Below are 26,377 nucleotides of genomic sequence, written 5' to 3'. Positions count from 1 at the left end.
ACTTTAAAGAAGATAAAAGGCTGCATCAGGTTTGCTGAACTGGCATATTTTTTGTGGCTCTCCACACGTGGGTCACCACTTTTTTTAAAGGGTGGCACCCCGAATTGGACACACGACTCCAGCTAAATGCACACAACAGTTACCTCCCACACAGCTCTCCATTAGCACAATGATCTTAGCCTTTTAGCAACTGTATCACGCTGTTGACTTATATTCAATTTGTGATCCACAGTAAGTCCCAGATCCATTTCAACAGTACTTCCACCTAGCCACCTCCAGCAAATGAAAAGCAGAGAATGGAACATGTGAAGTACTAAGGGAGTAAATTAGGGTCATGGTCAGGAAACATCGGCATAAAATGCTCAGACATGAACTCAGGGAATGATCCAAATGCTGCTGTACGGCAAGATTTCGGCAAATCCAGTAATGTGCCTGAACCACTATTGCTTACTCCTTAAACTTTAGCAACCAAGCTAACAGGCCCAAATTAGACCTAGACTGCAACTTCTGCATGACCAAAATCAGGGAGGGAGGGGGGAGTTTGGGTGCCACAGAGAGGGCAGTTTGACCCCACATCCTTCCTGAAGCCCAAATCTCTAGTGAAATCGCTGAGCTATACATTTAGAAAAACAGGAAGTTTGTCTAAATGCCCTAAGACATATATCTATCAGGGCCCCTGGGCATGGAGTCTCTGAAAAAGAAAAAACGCATCTGGTGAATGTGATGATCAGAAGAAAACCTCTTGCCTAACCTTTAAAAAGTACTTGCCTAACAAGTTTTTGAAAGACATGTTATTGCAATACTAATGGATAAATAGGGAAGGAAAGTTTGAGTTAGGGGGACAATTTTGGGAACACTTGGAGGGACACCTCGAGGACTCCTTGAGGACTCTTCACATCTGGACGCATCTCCGTCCCCACCGGCAGACGGAAGACTGGCTATCGGAAGCCTGCCCGGTGCCACTCAAGAGCCACATGACTTTGGTAACTATCAAGGGTGGGGGTGTTTTACTAACCTGTTGCGGACGTAAGTGCTTGAAACTAAGTGAAGTTTAGCTTTAAGTGAAAACACTCTTGTGTTGCCCTATTTGTACCATCCATCTATCAGCTGGATGGCCGTGTCTCCCCTGAATTATCTCCTGACATCACCTCGCAGAGAGTAAAAGTTACTGAGAGGTTTGAGTTGAAAGAACCCCAGGTAACACTGCCACCGGGGTTTGGAGGCAAGTTGAGAAGGTTCGGGACCTCAGAAAAAACAGGGTCAACAGAGGCCCTCGCATTCTGGGACAGTATTTGAGCAAGTCTCAGGTGCTCTGAATGCTGAATGGGGCATACGGAGCCTGCATCAAACAGTTCCCACTGAAAACAATCCTAAGTTTACAGTCAACTAGAGAAGGGCCCTAGCGCTCCACCCACAAAACAAAATACACGCTTTAATATCAAGGTGGAAAGCGGCAAAGAGGCAGCTCCATAGGAAACAGCAGGCTATGCCCTGACAATAATGCCTGTAACCTGAAAAAAAAACAGGACTATGCAGCACTTTAAAGACTAACAAGATGGTTTATTAGGTGATGAGCTTTCGTGGGCCAGACCCACTTCCTCAGATCAAATAGTGGAAGAAAATTGGCACGACCTTATATACCAAAGGATGCAATAAAAAAAAAAGTGAACACATATGAAAAGGACAAATCAAATTTCAGAACAGAAGGATGGGGGGGGAGAAGGTAAATGTCTGTGAGCTAATGATATTAGAGGTGATAATTGGGGAAGCTATCTTTGTAATGGGTAAGACTAACCCATTACAAAGATAACATCACCAGACTAACACGGCTACATTTCTATCACTATATAACTTGAAAGATTACAGTACAGCCCCCTCGAGACGACTAGCAGAGATGGTGCTGGTGTCCCTCTGAAAGCTGTAGCTCACCCCTCGCCTGAAAAGGCTTATGACATCTTGCCAGCATTTCCTTTCTTTACGACCATGGAGACTTCAGGATTACCAGGAAAAACAGATTCATAATAATTTGTAGAATACAATAAGCAGCGAAGGGCAGAAGGACCCTGATCAGTGGTAAATTAGATAGTGGATGCACAGCCTTTCTTCCCAGTGGAGAGCGGGTGGGGGTGGGAGGGTGTTGCAGGGTAGTAAAACCTTCCCGGGTGTTTATAGCTTGCACAGGGAGAAAATGGCGGAGATGAGTCGTTTGTTAAAGAAGATGGAGGCCGAGCAAGGGTAAGTATGAGATGGCAGATGACCTGGCTGTTCTGCGCCTGGTAACAGGGTGTGATTAACACGGGTTTACAAAGCACTGCAGGGGGCTGATGGCAGTGGGAATAAATTCCAGGGGACATCAACTTAACAGAGAGGAAGGGAAAATTCAAGATTGATTTAGCTGTCGAGAGGAAGACTCAGTTCATTCGTTCTATGGACCAAGAGGCAAATCCTGAGGGGTACTGTTGGCTCTCCAGGGGTTTAGCAACACTGAGGACCTGGCCTCAGTGTTGGCTCTCCAGGGGTTTAGCAACACTGAGGACCTGGCCCAAAGGCGGAGGACGGGCCTGTGGGGGGTTCAGGCCAGACGTGGCAAACGCTCACCTGCAAACAGACACGGTGAGAATACCTCACTAACCGGCCCCATTTCACATAAACCCCTCGGCAGGTTACTGCTCGGCGTGGTTGCAAGCTGCTTAGCCCCACAGATATGGAACATTCCAGATTTGCTAATGACATCACTGGGGGATCCCCGACTCCCCTTTGCACTCCTGGGGCAAAGCAACCAGAACTTAGCCTAGCCCCAGCTCGTCGTTTTGATCCCACTGGTTGCAATGTAATGGCCCCCTTTTTTATTTTTATTTTTTAACCCGCATTGGAAATCTCTTCCCTGCCCCCCTTCCCATGGACAACATCCGCCACTCTGCCAAAGATGGAAATAATACCTGATCCAGGTCTTCTGCTGTTCGTTTGTTCTCACCCATGGCATCTTGGTATGGTAAAATGAAGAGCTCGGCGGATGTGGGCAAACCAGGCAGGACTGCGACCAGGATATGTTTGCTTGAAATGCTTGTTGCCTGGTTATAGAGACAAACATTGACAGGTAAACGTCAGTGGTAGCCCGGAACGAAGAATTCGTGTGTTAAAGCATTGCAGGAGGTTCACTGAGGGATCTACCAGCGATGGTGAAAGCCGGGGCAGGGACTTAGTAGTACTGTTCCGTACTCTTGTTCTGTCTGCGCTTTTATACCATAATCAGTATGGTAGGTGAGCCCCTAAAGGCACTGACTGGTGCTGAGTGACTTTTCCCACATTCTGCATTACTGATCCTGAGCATCTCCAATGGTGCCAGTCTTAGAATGTTCTAGAGATGCGGAAATAATTATACCTCTGGTGACGAGGCAGAGATCAAACAAACGCATATTTACTTATTCTTCCCTCCAGCAGAGTTGGCTGGCTAGTGACATGGGTGGGTGAGAAATGTACAGGTCTATAAAATCATGACTGGTGTGGAAAAAAAGTGAATAAGGAAAAGTTATGTACTTATTCCCATAATATAAGAACTAGGGGGTTACCAAATGGAATTATTAATAGGCAGCAGGTTTAAAACAAACAAAAAGAAGTTGTTTTTCTTCATTCAATGCATAGTCAACCTGTGGAACTCCTTGCCAGAGGATGTGGTGAAGACTAGGACTTTAACAGGGTTCAAAAAAAGAGCTAGTTAGATTCATGGAGGTTAGGTCCATCAATGGCTATTAGCCAGGATGGGTAGGACTGGTGTCCCTAGCCTCTGTTTGTCTGTAAATGGGTGACAGGAGAGGGATAGCGTGAGGATTACCAGTTGTGTTCCCTCCTTCTGGATTATCTGGTATTGGCCACTGCTGGCAGACAGGATACTGGGCTAGATCTTTAGTCGGACCCAGTATGGCCATTCTTATGTTACAACCTTATTGTTTTCTCTCTCAACAACCCAGGTGTAAGGAAAAGCTCCAATGCCTCGTTTCGATCTCACACTGGTGTGAATCAGCAGCAACTCCATCAATGCCAAGGGGGCAAAACCAGGGTGGGACAGAGCAGACTTTGCGTGAGTCAGCAAATGGAATTACCTACCCAGAGTAATTAATTATCCTCTGGTTGTGTGGCTGTGTCTTGCGAAACAAGATCAACCAAAGTGAAATGAAACAGCAGGGATCCGTGTACAGCGACCGTCGCTATATTTAATCAATATTGCCAATTCAATAAACACAGGTATCTTTGGGAAGTAGTCCAGCAGCTTAGCTTTGACATTGAGGGGTACAATTTCAGAAGCTGAAAATGTAAGCTCCTTTCCTGGACCAGGGAAACAATATGTCTCCCAAGACTTGTTCTTAATGCTGAAAAAAGATAGCAGAGATGGTCCCACATTTACTTCCTCACATTGCAGAACTCCTGTGGTCTTGTGTTTAGAGCATGTGTTTGATTTGTGTGTAATCACCGAGCTAAGAGGCTAAGACAAGGACTATCACTGCTCATCCTCCAGGATACAAAGTGATCACCTGCAGTGGACAGGAAGGAATTTTCCCAAATGTAACATTTCAGATAATTAACTAGATGCCTTTTCACCATTCTCTGCAACATTAGGCAGGTACTAGACATGGCTGAAAGGGATGGGTCAATGTTTGAGGGGCCAGAGGAGTGAGTGATCATGATAAATAAAATTATATTGGATAATCCCAAATTAGGCAGATCATAATCTATCATACAGAACAGACCCAGAGAACTTAGTAGAGAACAATGATATTTCTAAAGAATCTTTATATAAGCATGCGGTATACTATAGTAGGAACTTAATCTTCCATTAATGTGTCTAGGTTGGTAAAATATATATAGCAAGGAGATAATTGAATTAGTTAGGTTTTAGAGTAATTGTGGAGGATCTATTTAATTTCTATAATGCTCTCTCGGTTTTAGCCCTAAATCCTATAGGACTTGTGTGACATAGATGGAGTGTCAACACAGTCCTCTTTTTCAGGTCAACACTGATATAAACAACAATTTTAGTGGTTTTGTATCATTTTGGTTTGACAAATAGCCTTGATACCCCAGGTTTCTAATCTATTTTTAGTGATTTGATTTTGTTTTATTGCATCATTGATGTTGAAAAAACCAAGTTAGAATCCAAATGGGCCATCAGATACTTGATGTAGACACACAGAGATCTAAAGGCTACAAACCAAAGCCCATTGAAATATTATTTCTTTCTATTCCTCCTTTTCCTCTATGTTTTGATGAGATTTAAAGATGAAATTGCATTCTGTGTTGTGCCTCATAACCTCCTGCTATAGCCTGAAGCCCCATCCCTCATCCTGAACCCCTCTTTTCTGTCCCCACCCTAGAGCCTGGGGAAGACCCAAGCTTTTCTCCCCCCACCCACTTTGAAAGGATGTGTGTGGTCCCCAACTGATTTTTTTTTTGTGGGTCAGTGGCCACTGACAGAAAAAAATATAAAGACAGCAGCAAAGGGGAGAAATTGTTATTCTGCAGTGTTCAAATTGCTCACATAGGGGCAACTTGGATGTTGCATACACTTTCCTTTGAAGTATTCTGCTTTGGCTCCTGTAATCAAAAAGGAGTGATGCTTCCCAGAAGCATGACCTAAGCCCATCGGGCCTACCCACATTATACCCATCCACACAAAAAATAGGGCTGGAGAGCTCAGCTTTTCAACAGACCTCCACGATGGGGTGTGTCTCTTTCTAAGATCTGTTGGCTCCCTGGTTGGGCAGATCATTCTGTTCTTCAAATCGAGGCCCAGGATAGACACAATAATCATGGAGGGAATGAAGTGGTAAGGAATAAAAACCATATCCCATTGGTTACCTCAACTAGTGCTTTCTTGATCACTCTACCGACGTCCCGTCTCCACTCGGGAATATCCGGGTTGTACTCATCCAGGTTTGGAGAGAACGATAAGCGGAGAGACTGAAATCGCTCTGGGGATACAACGGCACACACGTTACTTCCTGACAGCACTGCGGTATTGGGTTGTCAGACTAACACGATACATTGCGATGGATTTTAGCCAATGTAATAGGATAGTTATCCCAACTGAATGATCCACAGCCATCGTACATGGCTGTAGCGTCAGTGAAGCCAATGGAGCTATGATGATCAATGTCCACTACGCCAACAGTTCAGGTATCCACCCAAAGGCTACGGGTGTTGGGGCACCACTCACAAAATTGTAGAAGGCGGAAAAATACCCTAATCGTCCTCACCCTAAGGTTTTTCTAACCATAATCCAATCTTTATTTGTTTAGATTTGCATTACACTTTGAACCTCTCTAGTCCGGCACCCTTGGGACCTGACCGGTGTCAAACCAGATAATTTTCAGATCTACAGGAAGTCAGTATTGTCTAGCACCATTACCAACTATTCCTCAACGTACCAGGCTCTGAGAAGACATGTAGAGGTAAATTAAAGTTAAATAACAGCACAGAACACTGAGACCCAGAACAGGTGGCTGTAAACAAACTTTACGGGACCACAGGATTTTTGGCTGCACCCATGACAAGTGGACATCTGGGTAACTAAAATCATGCTGGACAATGGATGTTGCTGGACCAGAAAGTGCCAGACTAGAGAGGTTGAACTTTGTACTCTGCTGTAAAAAGGCATCCCTGCAAAGGCTTTGGGACTCTTAATATTTGTACGAATACATAAACCAGCCTGTCAATTGCCCCTCAAATAAGGATCTCAGCCACTTCATAGTCACCTCTCCTTGCTTGCAGAATCTCCATCAGAGAACTACACTCTCTGCTACCAATAGAAATGGGCATTGTAATGAACCTGCGGGTTAACAAGCTCCAGCTGCTGTGGACCAAGTGGAGGGGATGTGAGTCCCAAAGCAATGGCTCAAACAGCTCCATAACATTCCCAACGTTTCCATTCCATCACAGTTCCCAACTCAGGAACAGTGATGAGAACTCCCCCCCCCCACACTATGAGGAGAGTACGTCATTCTAACTCCACTGGTTAGCAAAGCACTTACGCACATCCAGAAAGGCATCCTTGTCCTTCCATATTTGATTGCGTTGTGCACAAGGTCATTTACTGAGTAATGCCATTCAACTGCTGAACTTTATAACTGGTCCTACATTTATAGACTGGGCACATATGGCTCTATAACCTTCAGGGCCAGATACTCAGCTGGTGTAAATGGAGGTGCCTCCATTCAAGCCAAAGGAGCTACGCTGATTTACAGAGATTTGTGTCCTTGTTTCATGCAATTTGTGTGTGCGAACTTTGCATTGGAGAAGCAGATCAATCAGCCCCAAGATGGAAGGTCATGGTTCACCTAAGAAATAGGCATAGAACCAGGGGGAGCAATGCAAGTGACTCCATGTTGCCTTGCCGATGGAGCTATGGCTTGACTTGTAGTAACCGTTTCCAGGGTAAATCAGACTGGCCAATCAGCCCTTGGGGTTTCAGCTGGGACTCCCCAGAAGGATGTCAATAGTGAGGATTGTCTGTTTTTCCACGTGGATATTTGTCAACTGGGAAATGGACTGAAACTTACCAAGCAATTTAAAATTTGTGCCATTCATAAATTGACTCTTTTATATGCCACTGGTCACGTTCCTTAATTTCAGCCCAAAATTCCCAACAAAGAGCAATGAATGATCAACTCGTCAAGCGTGTCACAAAATGGAACAAAACTCAGAGCCAGGAAGCTCCTCATGTAGGCGGCTGTGTTGTTGTTTTTTTTTCTTTTCCTTTTCCTTTCCAAAAGGCAGGTGACTTATCTAGTCATTAGGATGTTTATCGCATGAAAGGATGCAAATGAAACACTCAGAAGCTGCACTTGAAAGAAGTGAGGCAGCGTCGTAATGACTTTACCATATTGAGCAGCAGGGGTGCTGGAACGGGGAATTGAACTGAAATGTTACACTAAAACATGGCTCCTGAAATATGGAAAAAGAAAGCTGCTTTGGGATTTGGATGGGATTTTAACAGATGCTCTGGTAGCGAGACATTGCGCATTTATATCCACCACCCTGGGAGAAACTGTCGCACTGAAACAACCTTGGGATAAGAAGTAAAAAAGGAATTCGGTGAGCATCTTTCACTATTTCCATCGCTGTTCGCAGTGCTGGTTATGTTTGCCGGGGTGCTTCCACCGCCAAGCCCAGCCTGCAGGGAAAGAGGTACTGCCAATATTTTTTAAAAATAATTTCCCCTTTAATCTGTGATGAATCCCATGTCTCTAGGCTGGTGCTAAGTGTTGGGGAATCTCTCATGAGCTGGGTGGGAGGTAGTTAGCAAACAATCCAATAATATATGCCCTTCACTGGACCCATATATGCTGTACACTAGAAATCTACACTGTGCCAGCATCTCAGCCACACTATAAGCTCTCGACCATGCTCCAGCAGCATGAAGGGGTTGTTACACTGGCTTACCTCATTTCCTGGGACTTTCCCCTGCATGGGGCTACTCTAGTTTTTCTCCATCAGCTCTTTCCAATTCCCAGGGCAGGGAGTTTGTCAGAATAACCTCCTGGTCCCAACCTCCAGCAGAGGTAGGGCGAGAGCGGGGAGGTGGGGGGTTGATGCCCTCACCACCACCTCCCCTTGTGGCCATCAGACAAGAGTTGTGTTGAGGACGGGGCAGAGAAAGCAGATGTGATCAGAGCACTGGCTTGCATTGGTGACCTTTATGGCTGGTATGGTCCCTGGGGCAGCTGAGAGCAGTTCAAGCTGCCCTAAGCTTTCACGGGAGAGTTCCCCAGACTAGCGGAGAAGGCAGCCCATTGGTAACACAGCACGATTCTCAGCAGAGGTTATCATCTGAACAGTGCAAATACCGGACATGTGGTGCAATCTCCTCTACTCCACAGGGAAACACCATTGCTCTTCCACAGTATCTGTATGAGGCCCAAGGATCAAAGCCTGATTGAATGGTGTCTAGAGAAGGCATAATTCCATTAGAGGCATGAAATAGTCCAAAGCAGGGAGACTATCCAACATAGCTCTGTGATCTGCGCTTGCAATACCGGGGAGAGACAAAAGTCGACAGTGCTATGCTGGACACAGATCATACCGGGACAGGACATCTGCCTGTCAATGGAGTTAATCCAGCCAGTAACATATCTCACTTTTCCAATTGTCATCTATGAAATTATAAATGCTAAATCATCTAGAAGTGGTTCTATTGTAAAGCAAGAGTCTAGTCCTCTGGAGGCCAGTGTAAATTGAACAGTAGAACTTCAGAGTTCTGAACATCTTTGGAGTGGAGATTCGGTGTCTCTCTGAAATGGCGGTAACACTGAACAAAATGGGAGGGTTGTTCCTTCAGAAGGTTACAACTGAACATTGACTCAATACAGCTTTGAAACTTTATCGTGCGTAAGAAAAATGGTGCTTTCTTTTTTAGCTGTTTACACTACACATAGTACTGGATTTGCTTTTCCTTGTGGTTGCTTTTGTCTGCTGCTGTCTGATTGTGAATTTCTGGTGGTAAATGTGGTTTGTGGTTGACTGGTCAGTTCATAATTCTGGTGTTCCTAATTCTGAGGTTCTACTGTACAATAATCATCTAGAAGAGGCTGTACTGTAAAGCAAGAGTCTAGTCTCTGGTGGGCCAGTGTAAATTTGGATTAACTCCAGTTGCCTTCAGAGAAGTTACTCTGGATGTACCTCAGTTAACTGGGAGCAGAATCTGCCCTAAAGCATTCTGGAGCAATCCTGCTGTGCTTCTCTTTTAATAAGCGCTGGGTGCAATATGTCAATGTAGGACGTACTGATGCATCACAAACACAGCACACTTGCTCTGGATACGTCTATGCCGCTATAATCTCACCCTGTGCAGAAAGATGCTGCCGCTGCTTTGCGGGGGAGGGGAGGAAAGGAATCAAGAGATGAATACAAGGGTAAGGGCTCACCATATACTGCAATAGTTTTCGTGTCCTGTAGAATGGTGTTCCCCGCCGAGACCTGTACCGTGATGGTGTTCATCCCTTCCCCAGAGAACGTGAATGCGATGCTCCCCTCCAGGGTTACCAGCGGCTGCAAACACATGAGAAAAGGGGGAATTACGTTGCCAATTGATCTTCCCAATCCCTGAAGTCCTACCTCTGCTGGGCCAAACAGGAGGGAGGTTAGGTATATTGTGCATTGGAGCTATGAGGGAGGATGGGGGAGTGATTCTTTACTCCTTGACTAGTTTCTCCATCCTAGGTTTATGACCTGAGATCTTAAAAGGTGGGGTTTTTTTAATGGAAATACAAAATTATCTCATTTAAAACTCACTTCCTCTTAGTTGCATTACGGTAGCATGGAGGCCACCAACAAAACTGGGGCCCATTTGTGTTAAGTGCTGAGTAGAAGCAAGGGGCTGTCATCACCACAGAGGGATTATGTTTTGAACAAGCAAATGGAAAGGGAAGTTCATTATCCCCACTGTACAACTGAGGAGCCGGGATATACACAACCAAAGTAGCCTGCGCTGGGTCATGCAGAGTTTGTAACAAAGCTGGGAATTGACCCAGATTTCTCCTGCAAAATCCTAAGGGGGCCTCCATGACACCGAAATTACCTTACCGGAATGAAGGGTTAGGGAAGGTTTGGGCCTCTGACATTTGTTTCATTGTGACCAATGGAATAACACCATTTATCTGAAGATGCTCATGGTTACACAATGTTCTGCTGGAAGAATGCTAAGCTACCATGTATGTGTGTTAAGACACTATCCTAGTGCTTGCAGTACTGGCCTTTCTTACCTCACCCAGTGCCCGCCGCCATAACCTCCTGTATTCTTCTCCTGCGTTGGATTTCCAAAAGCACCCTGAGTTAATCTAACTCTGCTCCCATTGAGGTCAGTGGCAGAACTCCCATCGACTTCCATGGGAGCAGTTAGGTCACCCCTAATCACTGGGAGCTTGACGAGATTCCGAGGGTAAAATGTTTGTCGATGATGAGGCCAGAAGAGACCACTAGATCATGTAGGATGAGCTCCTGTATAGTGAGGTCATATCATTTTACCCATTAATCTCTGCATGAGACATTAATCCCTACAAGAGCCCTGTGTCTTATGACTGAGCTAGAATATGGTGGCCATCACGGTCTGTGAGAAACTACACAGGAAGATGATCTGACACTAGAGGGCTCTTCAGTCTAGCAGACAAAGGTATGACAAGATCCAATGACTAGAACCAGAAGCTAAGTTAATCCAAGTTAAAAATAAGGTGCCATTTTAACCGGGTTCATTAACCACTGGAAAAACTTATCTAAGGTTGTAGAGTAGATGCTCCATCAAATGATGTTTTTAAATCAAGGCAGCTGGAACAGTAGCTCGGTGGAGGGCAAATATACAGGAAACTGGGTGAATAGTTTTCTGTTCCCTGAGTGCACTGGCCAGGCACTGCTGCCACGTAATCAAGGCCGGCAGGCCCCTGGGGCCATTTAAGAGCTTGCCTGAGGCAGCAGGCTAATCAGGGCCCCTGCAGCCATTGAAGGCCTGCTGGGGCCAATTCAAAAGGCTTCCCCTCAGGAAGGGCAGGAGGAGGCCAAGGACTGAGAGTGAGGAGGTGCCCGGAGAGAGCGAGGGATGGGAGCGTGGAAGAGGGCTGTGGGGGAGCAGGAAGGATTGTCGGGTACCAGGGAGGAGATACTAGGAGGGATTGTTTGGGGAAGTGACCCAGGAACAGGCTGTGACACCGGGAGTGGAGGAAACGCTGCCCGTTGCCACTGCCTTAGGGTCCTTGGGCCGGAACCCGGAGTGGTGGGTGGGCTCAGGTTCCCCTCAGCCCTTCCCACGCCACTACAGAGTCTGCCCCTGAGAGAAGGGACCAGGACTAGGGAGGGGTTTCATGCCAAGCCATAGACTAGCCTATGATGGGGATGGCCCAATGGGCTAGAGGCTGGGTGGAGGGTCACAGCGCGCCTCTGAGGCAAACTTTAACTGCCAGGAAGTGCAGGGCCCTCGGGACATGGCCAGAGCGTTGCCACACTAAAATCATAGTCTAGCTCAGTCATAAAACACAGGCTCATGCAGGGATTACTGGGTAAAATGATAGGACCTCACTATGCAGGAAGTAGCACTAGGTGATCTAATGGCCCTTTCTGGGTTCATCATCTATGAAACCTTTACCCCCAGAATCTAACTGGCACCTTTGGGTACTTCTGTATACAGATAAACAACGACGACAAAGCACCTGGTTAACATTTGCAGGCAATCTAACTAAAGAGACAGCAGAAAGTCGTATATGCGCTATTTATGGTAAGAAGCGACTGTAGGCAGCTAGATGTACAGTGCAGCTTTTGCATCCCCCAGAGTGTCATAATGAGAAATTATTGCATACATAGTTTAACAGACAAAATGAGAACTTTGCATTAGGTTAGAGGGTAGGTGTTGGAGTTGCTGATAAAAAGTTTTCCTTCTTGTTAGTCATGCACGACACACAGACAAGGGAACAGGGTTTCCATCCTCCAGCTACGCAGAGGCAGCTCCAAATGAACGGAAAACGTCAGCACAGAGAGTTTTGTAAAAATTGTCAAATTTGAGTTTGAGTTAAAGAAAGAAAGAAAAAACATTTTAGCCTACTTTGCAATCAGATCTCCTCTGCATTATCCAATAGGGGGTTATGTATTTGCATAAAATTCAAATTAGCCCTACGCAGGGATAGCTAAATATTTTTAAAAAATAATGGGCTGATTTGCATATACTGTGGAGTATGGTACATCCTGCTGTGAAGGCCCTGGTGCTGGCCACTGGCAGAGGCAAGCCACTGGACTAGATAGTCCACTATTCAAGAGTATTCACCAGCCCCGCCCACTCATGAATATGTTATTCCCCTAAACTGGTTTGTGATGGCTCTTTCGGGGAATACAAACCTCAGTGTTGTTCCCGAACCACCAAATGTAAGTCAGCGTGCCCACCTGGTTGGGCCACAGTACCGCCGTAGCATTGACTTCTTTGTTCTTGGTCGTCACAAATGGGAGAGACAAATGAACATGTTCCAGGGGGCCTGCAGAGAGAGAAGCAGTGGCGAACGGGGGAAGCATGACACAGTGAAGAAGAAAGTCATGTGAGGCAGTGTGAGCAATGCGTTCCAGCTTTGTACAGCTGTTGGGAAGAGACACTTGAGACTCATGCATCAAAAACCAGGATTTGCTACTACCTGGACTAACGCACCCGACTTCTACAGAAAGGTGGTAGCAGACTCAAACTTATATACATGGACTACCGCTAGGAGGAGACAGACACATTATATGGACTACTCTGGAGGTACACTCAAATTTGCACTAGGAGAAGTATAATAATATTACAAATACTTGGGATCCATTCCTAAAAAAAAAACCAGACACCAGCTGGGTATAACTCCATGAACTGCAGTGGAGCTATGTGGATTTATATAATTACAAGACCTGGACCAAAACATCTATCCCTCGAATCTTTTCCTTTTAGCGCTAGTTTTTCCTTTCCCATGTGGTCCTTTTCTCTCATCTAGAGTGTGCCTTTTGTTTCCATAGCATGCCAAGTTTTGTAGTTTAATGGACCAACTAAATTTACATTGGAACTTGCTCTAGCTAGTCCTTTTTCCCACTTTGGTGGAAGGGATGTGGGTGCAGGGAAGTGGTCTGTAATCAAAACTTGTTTTATAATTTGTTTTCTATATATATCACTGCCATTCCTCTGGGGAACAGTAGCGTGCTCCTTAACAAAAAGAAGAGAGAAAACACCAACCAGAAGGTAATTTTAGAGCACAGTTCTCCAGTACAGGCTCAGTCCCAATCCTGCACCCAGAAGCTCCAAATACTGAATTGAGGACATCCAACTAATTTTCGGTATCCAGGAGTGGTCTGGATGTTCCATTAAGGAAGCCTCTATTTGACACCAGTGCTGCCCATGTGATTTCACATATCTATAGCATCTTTTGTGGAATGTTATTTGTCCACAAAGAACAATGTGAGCTCCTTCCCCACTGCTTAGCACCATAATCATTTATACCTGTGCAGAGTGGCTACAAAATGTGAGCGCTCAGAAGGTGTAAATGACTATGCTTAAGATGAATACTCAGGCTCTGTGCTACCCCACTGAAATGCAGCCGCCTCTGAGGTAGAAATGTGACAACTGTTAAACACCACCCAGCACCACTGTACGGTCAAGGGGCATTCAGGATCTGCCTAGCATGGAGTTGTTGCAGACCAGGATTATGGGTAATCTTTGTTCTGATGGCTGCCGGTGGATCCCCTGCCTCATCTCCAAGAGTTATTGACTATTCCTATTTTTCCTCACACTTTGGAAGCTCTGGAGAATTTTGTCCTACTCCTTTGTATACTCTACAGCCACAGGAGAATTGCTGATAGAGTCTAGTCTCCGGTATGGAGTCAGAACTGAAATAAATCATTGTCCAGGCTTGTGTGTATTTCAAGAGAGGTGCCCTTGTTCTGAATTCACCAAGGGTACATCTACATTGCACCATAGTTTGAAATAATATATGCAATTTGAGCTATACAAATTGCATATCTTATTTCAATCTTATTTAGAAATCTTATTTAGATATAGAAACACAACACCAAATTTAGAAATAATCGGTGATTCTGAAATGTCCCTTACTTCTCGTGGAATGTTCTTTACTCCTCGTGAGGTTTACAGGGATGTTGGAATAGCGAGCCTGAAATAATGGGCATGCTGTTAAGATGCAGGAAAACTATTTTGGGATATTCTGGTATCCCGAGATAGCGTTGCAGTGTAAATGTAGCCCAAGTGTCCAGGAGCAGCAGAAAATGCAAAGGAGAAAGACTCTAAAGTGTCAGCAAAGTGGTCAAGCTGTAAGTGGGACCATGAACTATGTCATCTCCAACAGAGTTCCCACTGAGGCCAGTTTACCTTGTGTTTAAAGCAATAGATAAACATACGGGTGCTGACTCTCAGAGGGGTCGCCATGTTAGTCTGTAACTTTAAAAACAACAAGTAGTCCCATGACACCTTTGGCGATGTCTACATTACGGAGAAGATCAAAGCTGCCACAGTCGATCCTCCAAGGTTCAAATGAGTGCATCTAATAAAGGTACGCTAATTCTAACTGAGACGGTGCTCCTGTTGGTGCTGGTGGTCCTGCTCCTACGAGGAGTAAGGGAAGCCAAAGGGAGAGTGTGATTCCATCAACTTCCTGCAATGTGGATGGATCCAAAATTTGATTTAAGCTACTTCGACTCAAGTTACGCAAATAACGTAGCTGGAGTAGCATATCTTAATTCGAAGTTATCCCCTAGTGTAGACCTAGCCTTGAAGACTAACAAACATATATAGGAATAAGAGATCCTCCGGAAAAGGGCTTTATTCCGGAGGATCGCGCCAGTCTAGACGCTTTTTTCCGGCTTTTCCCCAAGCCGGAAAAAAAGCGGCGGCCATGTTTATTTAAATCCCGCGGGGGATATTTAAATCCCCCGCGGATTTCCCTATTCTGAAGTTGGAAATTAACATGCCTCTTCCGGAGAAGGGGCCAATGTAGACGTAGCCATAGAGAGAGAGAGAGAGAGCTCGAGACCCTATATTTTTTTCTTAGTCTCTCAAGTGCCACAGGACTACTCGTTTTTATATTGGTGCTGAGAATGTCTCTGGAAACGCCGAGGCTGTGTCTACATTGGCACCCTTTTCTGGAAAAGGGATGCTAATGATACACTTTGGAATAAGGGACCTTTCGGAAAAGTCTTTATTTTCCGAAAGATCCCGTCTAGACTGGCACCTTCCTCCAGCAAAGCCCCGAGCCGGAAAAAAGCGGCAGCCATGTTCATGCAAATGCAGCGGGGATATTTAAATCCCCCGCGGCATTTGCAATTCTGAAGTGTCTCATTAGCATCCCTTTTCCGGAAAAGGGTGCCAATGTAGACACAGCCTGAGTGTTTAATGCCCTTTCAGGCCTTCACTGCTTCCTTGTTATGATAGAAAACGAAAGACTCAGGAGGCACGTCCCAGTTATTGAACATCTGCATTCCAATGGACATGCTGTTTGGACTGCATTGGTTGAACAGCAGGTGGCACTGTATCACTCTATATAGGCATATGAGGGGGGAAGAGAACTCTTGTCCTATTACAAGGGAATTGCATTCCCCCATTTTATGTGCCATCGATGAATCATTTCATCATTACACCTCTGCCTCTTGCCCAAGATCACTGCCGGTGCCCACAGGAGATGTTTCGGGATCACAGAATTGTCAGTGAGAACATCACTTGGGTAGGGTTGACCTGTATCCAAAGAGTTTCTTTAACACGGTACATGATTTTAGAGTAAAAGCAACAGGCAGGGAGATTGAATAAGTTTCCTGTTGGCCTAAAATGCCTGCAGAGATGATTCAGAGATGGTGTTAATGCTAAAGAAGTGGTTTGCAATCAGAGCCCAATGGATGTGCATGCCTACAGGTGGCATAAATCTCATTTTTGCTCACTCTCCTGATCCTTGGTTCCTCACTGCTGCTGTAATATGGGCCCCAGGACACATGAGTCTTCAGGTTAAAGGTGATTGCTAGTGGTGTGAATTGGGTGGAAGATTCCTTGCGCCATGCCACTACCCTGCAGCTGGCATGGCAGGGGAATTGAGGTCTGTAGGAAAAGGTGTAGCTAAAAAGCCCCCAACTTCCCTTGAACAACCCTGATTTCCAACCCTCTGTGGCTGTTTACAGCTGGCAAACTGAGTACTATTCCACCTTGGCTCACGGGAACCAGGTCTGCCCAGAGACTGTGGCAGTATCAGGGAAGTGACAAGGGCAATGGGTGGTGAGTGAAACAGATTAAATATAAAATGCATTTTTGTACCAGTAAATGTAATTTGATATGGAAATGGTACAAAAAGCCCATCCAAAAACCACTATTGCACTCAGACTTTTAATGAGATTTCAGAATATCAAGGTAGATCTATGAATGCTTGTCTTATATTGGAAATCTAAGGCCAATTAATAGGACTTAGGGTCCTAAGTCGCTTAGGCCATTTTGAAAATTGTATCACTTAAAAAGATACAAAGGCCACCTTTGTAAGTATCACTTTGCAGTGTCCAAAGGCTACGGGCTCATTCGATCAGCTGGCCCGACAGGAAATAACTGCAGGTGGCTGAGTTAGACAACTGCTTTCTCTTTTCCATTTGTGAGCTGCATAAGAAAACATCTATTGTATCATGCAGGCTCATTCGTTTTCAAACAAGAGAATAATGATGATTGTCCCCATGAAAACTCCTCTTGTTAAGCTGCAGCTGATTACAACGCCTGCATGCCAGACACTGTCAGAACCTCCCTGGAAATATTACCACCAAACCAATTCCACATTTGTTTCCAGGGATTTGCACAATCTATTAGAAATTACCCCTGCCTCACAATCTGCTAACTGTTCCATAAAGGGGAGGCGGCAGGGGAGGCTAAGAGGGAGCAAAGAACTGGCTTTTCCGCAGAGAACAAGGTATAGTTATTGGTTTGTCTCGAGAGCCAAACCCACACCGTGACTGATGAGTCAACATTGAATAAGAAAGTTAAAAAAAATCTGTACACAGCATCTTTTGCCTTCACAAACACAGGCCTCTGTCTGTCTAATTTCAATAGGGCTTTACACCAAGACAAATATTCTGCTAAGAAAAAACTCAGCCTTGGCCCCAAAGGCGAGACATTCCCTCTGCAGTAAGTCTTTGCCATTCGTGGTGCATTCATTCCTGGCACCACTGCAAATGGCCAAATTCAGAATACTGGGTGGGGGGAGGGGGGAGAGAGGGAGGCAGCCCCTGGCCACTGTAGTGAGTCTCTGAGACTCCAAGCCCCTGTGGGGAGTTTCCTGTGGCTTTTGAACTCACTGTGGAACCCGGCCTCAGTGGTGAGCTACCTGCGGCTCTCGGCTATCATAGTGAGCACAAGAGAGAAGTGGCTGATTGCTGCTTCTGTCCGTTAACTCCCTGAGGCCCTGTGCAATAGGGGAAATGGGAGAGACCCACGAATACACAAACTCACGAATAACGATTCCGCAAGGGTCTCCTTTATCTGCAAAAGCCTCATCATACGGAACCACGTGGCTGAAGTCCCAAAATGTGAAATCCAAGTTATAGAGGAGTGTAAGATGAAAGAAGTTTCAGTTCTCTACGGCTATGTCCACACTACACGCTTATTTCAAAATAGCTCCCATTATTTTGAAATAACAGAGTGCGTGTCTACACGGCAAATCTATTCTTTCAAAGTAATTTTGAAATAGCAGGCATCTTACTCTGACTTCTGTAACCCTCGTTGCCCGAGGAGTAAGGGAAGTCGAAGGAACGGTGTTCTTCCTTTGACTTCCTGTTGTCTGGACCGCGCCAAAAACTGAATTAAGCTACTTTGACTTCAACTATGCAATTGACATAGCTGAACTTACGTACCTTAACTCTACTTTTGCCCTTCTGTACAGACATTCCCTACGGCATTAATTTTGGAATCAAAGCCCTGGCATGATGCTAGGAGGGGCTGTGCTGCACAAGGTGACATTTTTAACATGAGGCATAAAATCGGGGTCCTGACCTCCTGTGATTATTAAGAGGGGTGATTGTCCAAAGACCATGAGTGGGAGTTGGGAGCCCAAGTCCCACACAGGTGGCTTTTGAAAATCGCACCCGAAATCTATCCTGGCATCTTCGAGAAGAGCTATAAGTCGTACTGTCCCGGTAAGTTCCCCTCTAGTTTTCAGTAACTATAGGACTATACTTCACTCTGCCTTGACCTGTTCAGAGTGTTGCTAAACAGCTGCTGCCTTGCACCCCACAAACAGCTGCTTTCTTGGTGAATAAAGTAACCTCCAAGTTGCAATCTCTGTGTAGTCCGCCTTTATTATTGGAGCCTCTGAATTTTAGTGGGAATATCCTGTGTGTTGGAAGCTGGCTTTAGAGACTACAACTCCCATGATGCCTTGGGGGAAACTGTTCCTCTTTCTGGCAGTGGAGAGAGAGCAGGTGGTGGGTTGCATTTTGCATAGGAGCCAGATTGTGGGTTTGGAGCTCTGTCCAGACCAGGTGCTGCTGCTGGGGCTTAGATCGAGCTGGGGCTTACATCGAGCAGGGAGCTTCAGAGGCTGTAGGAGGCTGTCCCAGAAGGAAGGAGAGACTCAGGCTGTGCCTGGAGCAGACAGAGCAGAGTCTGCAGGGCAGGAATGGTAACTGGGACTATGGTTTGGGAACAAGCTTGCAGAGGAAGGAGCACAGCAGAGAGCCTGAGCCTGTGTCCGAGGAGGGGCAAAGTGATCTGCCCAGTGAAACCGGGCATTGGTGGGGCCAACTCCACTTTCAGAGGGGTTGTGCAGTTTGCCACCTTGGCTGGGCTGACACATACAACCTGCACCACTCCCGCGATAGGTCTGCAAGCGCTCCCCTGCCAGCGTCTGGGACTGAAATTCAGAGGCGTGTACGCTGCGGGGGGGAAATGGTGGCAGTGTAAATATAACCACCACCAGGCAGATTTGAACCTAGGCCATCCGAAGCACAGTGTAGGAGCCTCTACCCTCTGAGCTAAAAGCCACCTGGTTCCCAGCCCATGCTGTAGAGGTCTCTTGGTCTTAACTGTTGCTGTGGGCTAGGCGCCACTGCATGGTAACCACACTAGGGCTATGTCTACACTGGCGCGATCTTGCGCCAGAGCTATGCAAATGAGGCTAAGCATATCTAATGAGCCGCCATTTTTACGGAAGAGGCTCTTGCGTAACAGCATGGCGCAAGAGGATTTTTCTTGCACAAGAAGGGGCAGTGTAGACAGTTCCTTCTTGCACAGGAGCCTCTTCCGCAAAATGGCGGCTCATTAGATAGGCAAATGAGGCTCTGCAATATTCCACACTTAGCCTCATTTGCATAGCTCTGGCACAAGATCGTGCCAGTGTAGACATAGCCTAGGTGTGTGGGTTACATAAATGCCAGGTAAGTTTCATTTATTCCTGCATACTTTATTTGTTAATTGATTTTATTCAACTGCACTCTGCGGGTTTAAATTAGGAGTGATATTTAATCCTAGTCTGTTAAACTCAATCCCTCTAAGTTGCCAAGTCAAGATGTGTTGGGTCTAATGTAAGTGCCTTGCATGCCTATTATTTATATATTGTTAGTTCTGAGTTAGGGCCATGTGACAGATCATTGCTGGGTTTATTCCTGGACGTTTCCCGGGCGTGCCATTGAGTGTCTACAATGGCCAGCCAGGTGGAGACACAACCAGTTGTGAATTCCTTTAGAGGCAAGGGAGGGCAGCAAAGAGGTGGATAGAGGATTCCCACCTATCCATCATCACCACTGGGATCAGGCCTGCCAATAGGGGGGTGGGGCAAAGGGAGGAGTTATCCTGGGACCTGCAGATTCAAAGGGGTGTCGTGCGCCCAGCCACTGGCAGTGGTGGTCAAACCTTGTGTCCCTTTGAATGGCTGCAGAAGCACGGCTCCATCGCTCCATGCAGCTCTGAGGGCCGCGGGGAGGGGGCGTGGAGGGCAGCACAAAGGGCTGAGTGCCCTCAGTCCAGCTCCTTAGTCCCTGGGCCTGCCCCTACTGAAGGCATGGAGCCGGCTCCCCCACATATCTTGTCGCAGGGCCCTCAGTGGCTGTCAGCCCCACTGACAGGGATGTCCAGGGTCTCCCTCAATATCAACAACATCAGGCGCCCAGGCACATAGGGGAATGTGGCCTGCACCCGCGTAAGCCAGGGAGGTTACATGTGCATGGGACTTGCTGAATGCTTTGACATAGTATGCTATAGAAGTGTCAGGTATTAATTAAGGAACAATTTCTTTAGCCATATTTCCTTTCTGAATAACATGCAGGTACAATAAACCCCTTCCCTCCTCTCCCAGCACAACTCCATTCCCCTTCACACACACAACTCCATTCCCCTTCTCTCTCTCTCTCACACACACACAAACCATTCCCCTTCACACACACAACTCCATTTCCCTTCTCTCTCTCTCTCTCTCTCTCTCTCTCTCACACACACACACACACACACACACACACACACACACACACACACACACACAATCCTGGATATAAACCTGAGTCAGATGTGGGCCAGAGCTTTGTAGCTTGGACCAACTATTAGCCAGAATAAAAAGGAAATAACATGAGCTCTCTATAGGGGCAGAAGTAAATGTGGGTTTTACATCGGCAACAGTTGAGATAGAAGAAGATTCAAAAGGAAAGCAGTGGGGGTGGAAGATATTATTTTTCTTGTAACTTTCTCCAGTTTTAGGAATATGGTTGCCATGATAACAGAAAGGGTGAAATTTACTTGATTTCCACCCCAGAAGTGGCTGCATTTCAGTAATGGGAAAGTGATCCTACATCTACGAACAGACAAAACATTTTAAAAGTGTCCAGTGATTCTGGATGCAGCATTTTGAGATCTTAAAGGAGCATAATTTTTAGAAAGTGCTGAGCATCTATGTTTTGAAAATCAGATCCCTTTTCTAAAGGCCTCTCAAACGGGGCATCTGAAATTTGAGGCACTAAAAGTGAGTTGTTTTTTTTAAAATTGGCCATTATCTGTGAATAGTTTTTGGATTCTAAGACTTTCAGTTTGGGAGGGACGAAAATTCACCCTCTCTGACTGTGCCCATGTCTCAGACAGGGAGACCCTGAATAGTCTCTATAGAACGCAGTGTTTCTTTTAGATATGTTGTAAACCAACAACAGTAATAACATACAAGTTACATGTAAGTACAGGACTGCGCTGTCCAATCCCAGGCTGTTTTCCACTTGCACGGTGACTCGGAATATGCCCACGTTCTGGTAGACGTGCTTGATCCCGTCCTCTGTCGAGCTGAGGTTAGCATATGACACGGCAGTGCCATCTCCAAAATCCACCTGAATGATCATCCTTTGGACATCGCCCTAGGATAAGGCAAACGGGGAAAGAGTCAGACCTGACTTCACTCGCAACCTGAACCTACGCCCATTGACTCAGTAGGAGAGGGCTGAGGACTGGTCAGGCATGGTGACTCATCTCCCCTCTCCCTGCCTAGAGACGGTTCCAGTAGTGAAGGTGGAGAGTAAGGCTTGTGCCGCTGTTCTGTGGGTAAAGCTGAGGGCATTAGTCCCTTGGGCTGGCTGTCTGCCACTTTGGGTGATCATTAAAACTAAAAATGGAGACACGGCAGCAAAGAACCACAGCCGGGAGCTCCATGCAAGAGCATAGATCCTGTTACCTGGAGGAAGTCTGTTATGGGCCTTGATATTCCACACTAGAGAATGAACTTGCTGTTTGTACACACAAGCCCAACAAGCTCTAAGTCCGGCTGGGAGCTCTTTGACTTAGAACAGGCAGAGGAAATGAACAACGGTGACCACCTGAAACCCAAAGGATCCATGGGGATTTGTTTCTTTACACACAGCTTTACCAACCAGTAGGGTTTTGATAAGCCAGTGCTCTCTGAAAAGGACAAGTAAAGGAAATGTGACTCATCCACAGGCTTGGCGAGACACCCTGGCTATGTCTAGACTGCAGGCTTCTTTCGAAAGAGGCTCTTTCGAAAGCATCTTTCGAAAGAGCCTCTTTCGAAAGATCGCATCTAGACTGCAGGCGGATCTTTCGAAAGAGAAATCCTCTTTTTCGAAAGAGAGCACCCAGCGAGTCTGGATGCTCTCTTTCGAAGACGGCCTCTTTACATTGAAGAACGCCTTCTTTCGAAAGAGGAACTTTTGAAAGAAGGCGTTCTTCCTCGTAAATTGAGGTTTACCGCCATCGAAAGAAAAGCCGCGTTCTTTCGAAATAATTTCGAAAGAACGCGGCTTGAGTCTGGACGCAGGGGAAGTTTTTTCGGGAAAAGGCTACTTTTCCCGAAAAAAACCCTGAGTCTGGACACGGCCCCTGTTTCTCATGGCCAGTCTAGGTAATCAAAATGGTAACATCTGATTTTAAAATCTGTGAAGACCAGTAATACCAATGGGCTAGTTACACTACGGAGATCAATGCAGCCTGGTGAAGACCCACTAATTCGAACTGAGAGGGCACTCCTATCGGCACCAGTAGTCCTGCTCCTAAGAGGAGTAAGGGAAGTTGACGGGAGCATGTACTCCCCACGACCTCTTGCTGTGTGGATGGCACCAAAGCACGATTTAAGATACTTCGACTCCATCTACGTAATTCATGTAGCTGGAGTCGCGTATCTGAAGTCGGCTTTCCCCTTTAGTGTGGACCTGGCCAAGGTGACACACACAGATGTTTTAAGTTGATTACTTGCATAAGTGCTTTGCTGAGCTAGGTCTTTCACCAGGCAGTCATTTTGCACTTGCTTTGCACCGGTGCCAGTCACCACACAATGAGCAAGTTGGAGGAGAAGTAATCCCAGAGGGTGATAGTGGTTTAACGCCACGTTGATGGGGCCAAGAAGCACAGTGAGTTAGACCATCTTTGGCTACTCTGATAGACACTGCGGCTATGTCTACACTGGTGCGATCTTGCACCAGAGATATGCAAATGAGCCTTATTTGCATATCTAGTGAGCTGCCATTTTTGCAGAAGAGGCTCTTGCGCTAGCAGGAGCATCTACAGTGCCCCTTCTTGCGCAAGAAAAATCCTCTTGCGCAATGCCGCTCTGCCTGAAAATAATCAGCGTAGTGGCGTTGTGCAAGAGGGTTTTTCTTGCACAAGGGGCAGCGTAGACAGTTCCTTCTTGCGCAAGAGCCTCTTCTGCAAAAATGGCAGCTCATTAGATACGCAAATGAGGCTCGGTGATATTCCACGCTTAACCTCATTAGCATAGCTCTGGTGCAAGGTCGCGCCAGTGTAGACATAGCCTGAGATTGTCAGTAGGTGGGAGAAGGTAAAGAGAATCATGTAAGAAGCCTTTAGACAGCCTGGTATTCTGCAGGATTTATAGGAAGTGTTAGAAGAGAGTTTACTTTTCTAACGTCAGACATTCCTTCTCTTTTAACGCTGGGGGGGCCATCAAATCTCCTGAGTCTGCGGTTGCCACAGGCATGGGGAACCACTCGTAGCCTTAGTGCTGTGGTCACCAACTAGTAGATCGCGATCTACCGGTAGATCTCGGAGGCTCTAAGAGTAGCTCTTGAGCCCACCCTGAACTGCGCGCTTGCACAGTACATTTACATTAGATTTCCTCATTTGAGGAGCAGCTACTCACCGAGCAACAGCACAGGTGAGTAGCTGCGAGGAATGGTGGGAATTTTTTTTTTTAAGTAGCAGTATAAGGATTGGGGATAGCAAGTGATGGAGAGGAGGAGAATAGAGAGGGCGGGGCTTCAAGGAAGGGGCTTGGTCTGTCATTTAAAAAGTGATCTTGGGTGTAAAAAGGTTGGAGACCACTGCCCTGGTGGGATTCAGATGTCCCCTTGTCATAGTTCCACCCAGAGAAAAACGGTCGAGAGAGACACCACTTTAAAATCTAATTGAGGAAGAACTCCGGCTGCCAGCTCTCTCGGTCTCTTTCATAACAAGACTTCCACTGGCCTTTCCCATTTTTAAACCCTTTGAACTGGAAATTAATGTGCCATTCTGGAAGATTTGGGCTGTATCACTTTTCTGAAAAGGCCTCATTTTACAAAGCTGACATTTAAATTTTTTTTTTTTTTAGGAAGGGGGAAGATATAAAGCTGCCGTACGTGACATGTTCTACTGATGCCTATCTGCCGGGTGAAATCGTCGATGGCGGTGGTATTACCACGAAAGGTTTTTGGCACAATATGAAATTCCCTTATGTCCGTGACCAGGATGTGAGAGATCTTGCCTATGGTCAGCGCAGATAGCGGGTCTAGGGGCAGAATAGGCATCGGCAGCCAGGAATCAGAGGCCAAGTTGAGAGACTGAGTCAGAGGCCAAATGCCAGAGCCGGTGGTCAGAGATCAAGCCAAAAATCAGAACCGAGCATCAAACCCAGGAGAAGTGGAATGAAGCAGGGCAGGGCATGGCCAGGGCTAAGGCTAGAAGAAGGTGGGAGCCATCTTGGCTGTGGGCAAATGCTTTTAGCTGCTGCTGTTGGGTTTCAAAGCCAGTCTGCTGCGTCTTCCAACCAATCAGGGAGGCCATGATGTAACCAATCAGGCAGGCTATAGGCCAGCTGTGCTAGTTAGGGTGCCAGAAACCGGCTCCTCTACTGGCCCTCATACCTGACACTTGGCACCAAAAATAAAACACTCCCTCCCCTTGCTACGGTCGCCTCTGCTGCCTTTCCCAGCTTGTGCTGAGTGTGTTGAAAAGTGTAGGAGTAGATTATATGGATCCACAAAACCCACAAAACATGGGGAGTACGCTCAGTGCATTTCTCCCATGCCTTTGCGCCTGACCATCAAAGCAATGAGCAATTAACCCAAGTCCAACTTCTTGAATGAGCAGCACCCTCCAACTCCACCTCTAGAGGCTTGCAATGCAAACTCTTTTACGAGGCACGGCCACCTTTTGCACAGCTGGGTACCTAAGATTAAGTCCACTAAATACAGTCCTTGTATACTGATCACACTGGGGTAGGCAGACACCTGTTACAATAGCCAAGAAAAGAGCAGTCCTTGTGGTTACCATTAATATATGTGTATAATTCAATATATGTGTTATCAATCAGTTGCGGTGTAACCTTCAGTCGGTACACTGAATTCTATAGACTCTGATCCAGGGAAGGTATTTAAGCATCTGCTTAGCATTAAGCGCAAGTAGATCTATTGACCTAAATAAAGCTGTGGCAGATTACATGTTGAATCGCTCTAGTCTGGAACTCTCTGGTCTGACAACATCTGTTATATGGCATGATTTTAGTTAGCTGGCTGTCCACTTATCATTGATGTGGCCAAGTTTTCCGCAGTTCCATAAAGTTTGTTTACAGCCACCAACCACCTGTTAGGTCCTGAGGGTGCTGGACTAGAGAGGTTCAACTTGTAGGAGTTGAATCCAAATCGTTGAAGGCCCAAACCAGTGTCTTGAGCACCAGCCCATTAAAAATGAAAACACTTTGACATAAGAAAATAATTCAGTTTTCAAAGTCACTCTGTTGATTAACAAAATCCCCCTTTTAGGATTTACATACGCATATAATAGCATCTTTTTTTAATCCATGCCAAACATACCTATTTCTTGCAAAAATCTAGAACAAACCTAAATGTTGTCAAAAAAATTTCTGAATCTTTTCATTTCAGGGTTTATTAGCAACAGACCATGCTGTTTGCAAAATAGTATTACACTTTGATTAATTTTATATTGCCATTTGAATTTTGGTATATGTGAGATTATGGCCCATCCCAATCTATCTAATAAGGATGCAGCCTTCCAGCTTTCCATTTAAATTTCACCCAGAAGGTTGTAATCATGAATTTTCTGAATTAAGTGCTCGGCTTTGTATGTAAATTGAAGTATTAAAACAATGAGATACAGCACAAAGTTTTTAATTTTAGTCCCAGGCCTCAGATTTAATTTAAAAGTCTT

General features: G+C 45.9%; 1 protein-coding gene across 2 annotated transcripts in view; it reads right to left on the bottom strand.

Moving 5' to 3' along the window:
• Positions 1 to 26,377, bottom strand: part of SORCS1 (sortilin related VPS10 domain containing receptor 1) — a 477,135-nt gene that overhangs the window by 21,696 nt on the left and 429,062 nt on the right. For both annotated transcript variants that reach the window (XM_075935517.1, XM_075935516.1), the window contains exons 19-23: positions 21,654 to 21,840; positions 12,868 to 13,001; positions 9,918 to 10,041; positions 5,854 to 5,966; positions 2,940 to 3,071 (exon numbers count right to left, since the gene is read on the bottom strand). In XM_075935517.1, coding sequence (XP_075791632.1) covers positions 2,940 to 3,071; positions 5,854 to 5,966; positions 9,918 to 10,041; positions 12,868 to 13,001; positions 21,654 to 21,840 — 690 coding nt within the window. The remainder of the gene's footprint in view (positions 1 to 2,939; positions 3,072 to 5,853; positions 5,967 to 9,917; positions 10,042 to 12,867; positions 13,002 to 21,653; positions 21,841 to 26,377) is intronic.

The sequence above is a fragment of the Pelodiscus sinensis genome, chromosome 8 (assembly GCF_049634645.1).
Source record: "Pelodiscus sinensis isolate JC-2024 chromosome 8, ASM4963464v1, whole genome shotgun sequence".
NCBI classification, from domain to species: domain Eukaryota; kingdom Metazoa; phylum Chordata; order Testudines; family Trionychidae; genus Pelodiscus; species Pelodiscus sinensis.
This window is presented reverse-complemented; position numbering and strand designations above follow the sequence as displayed.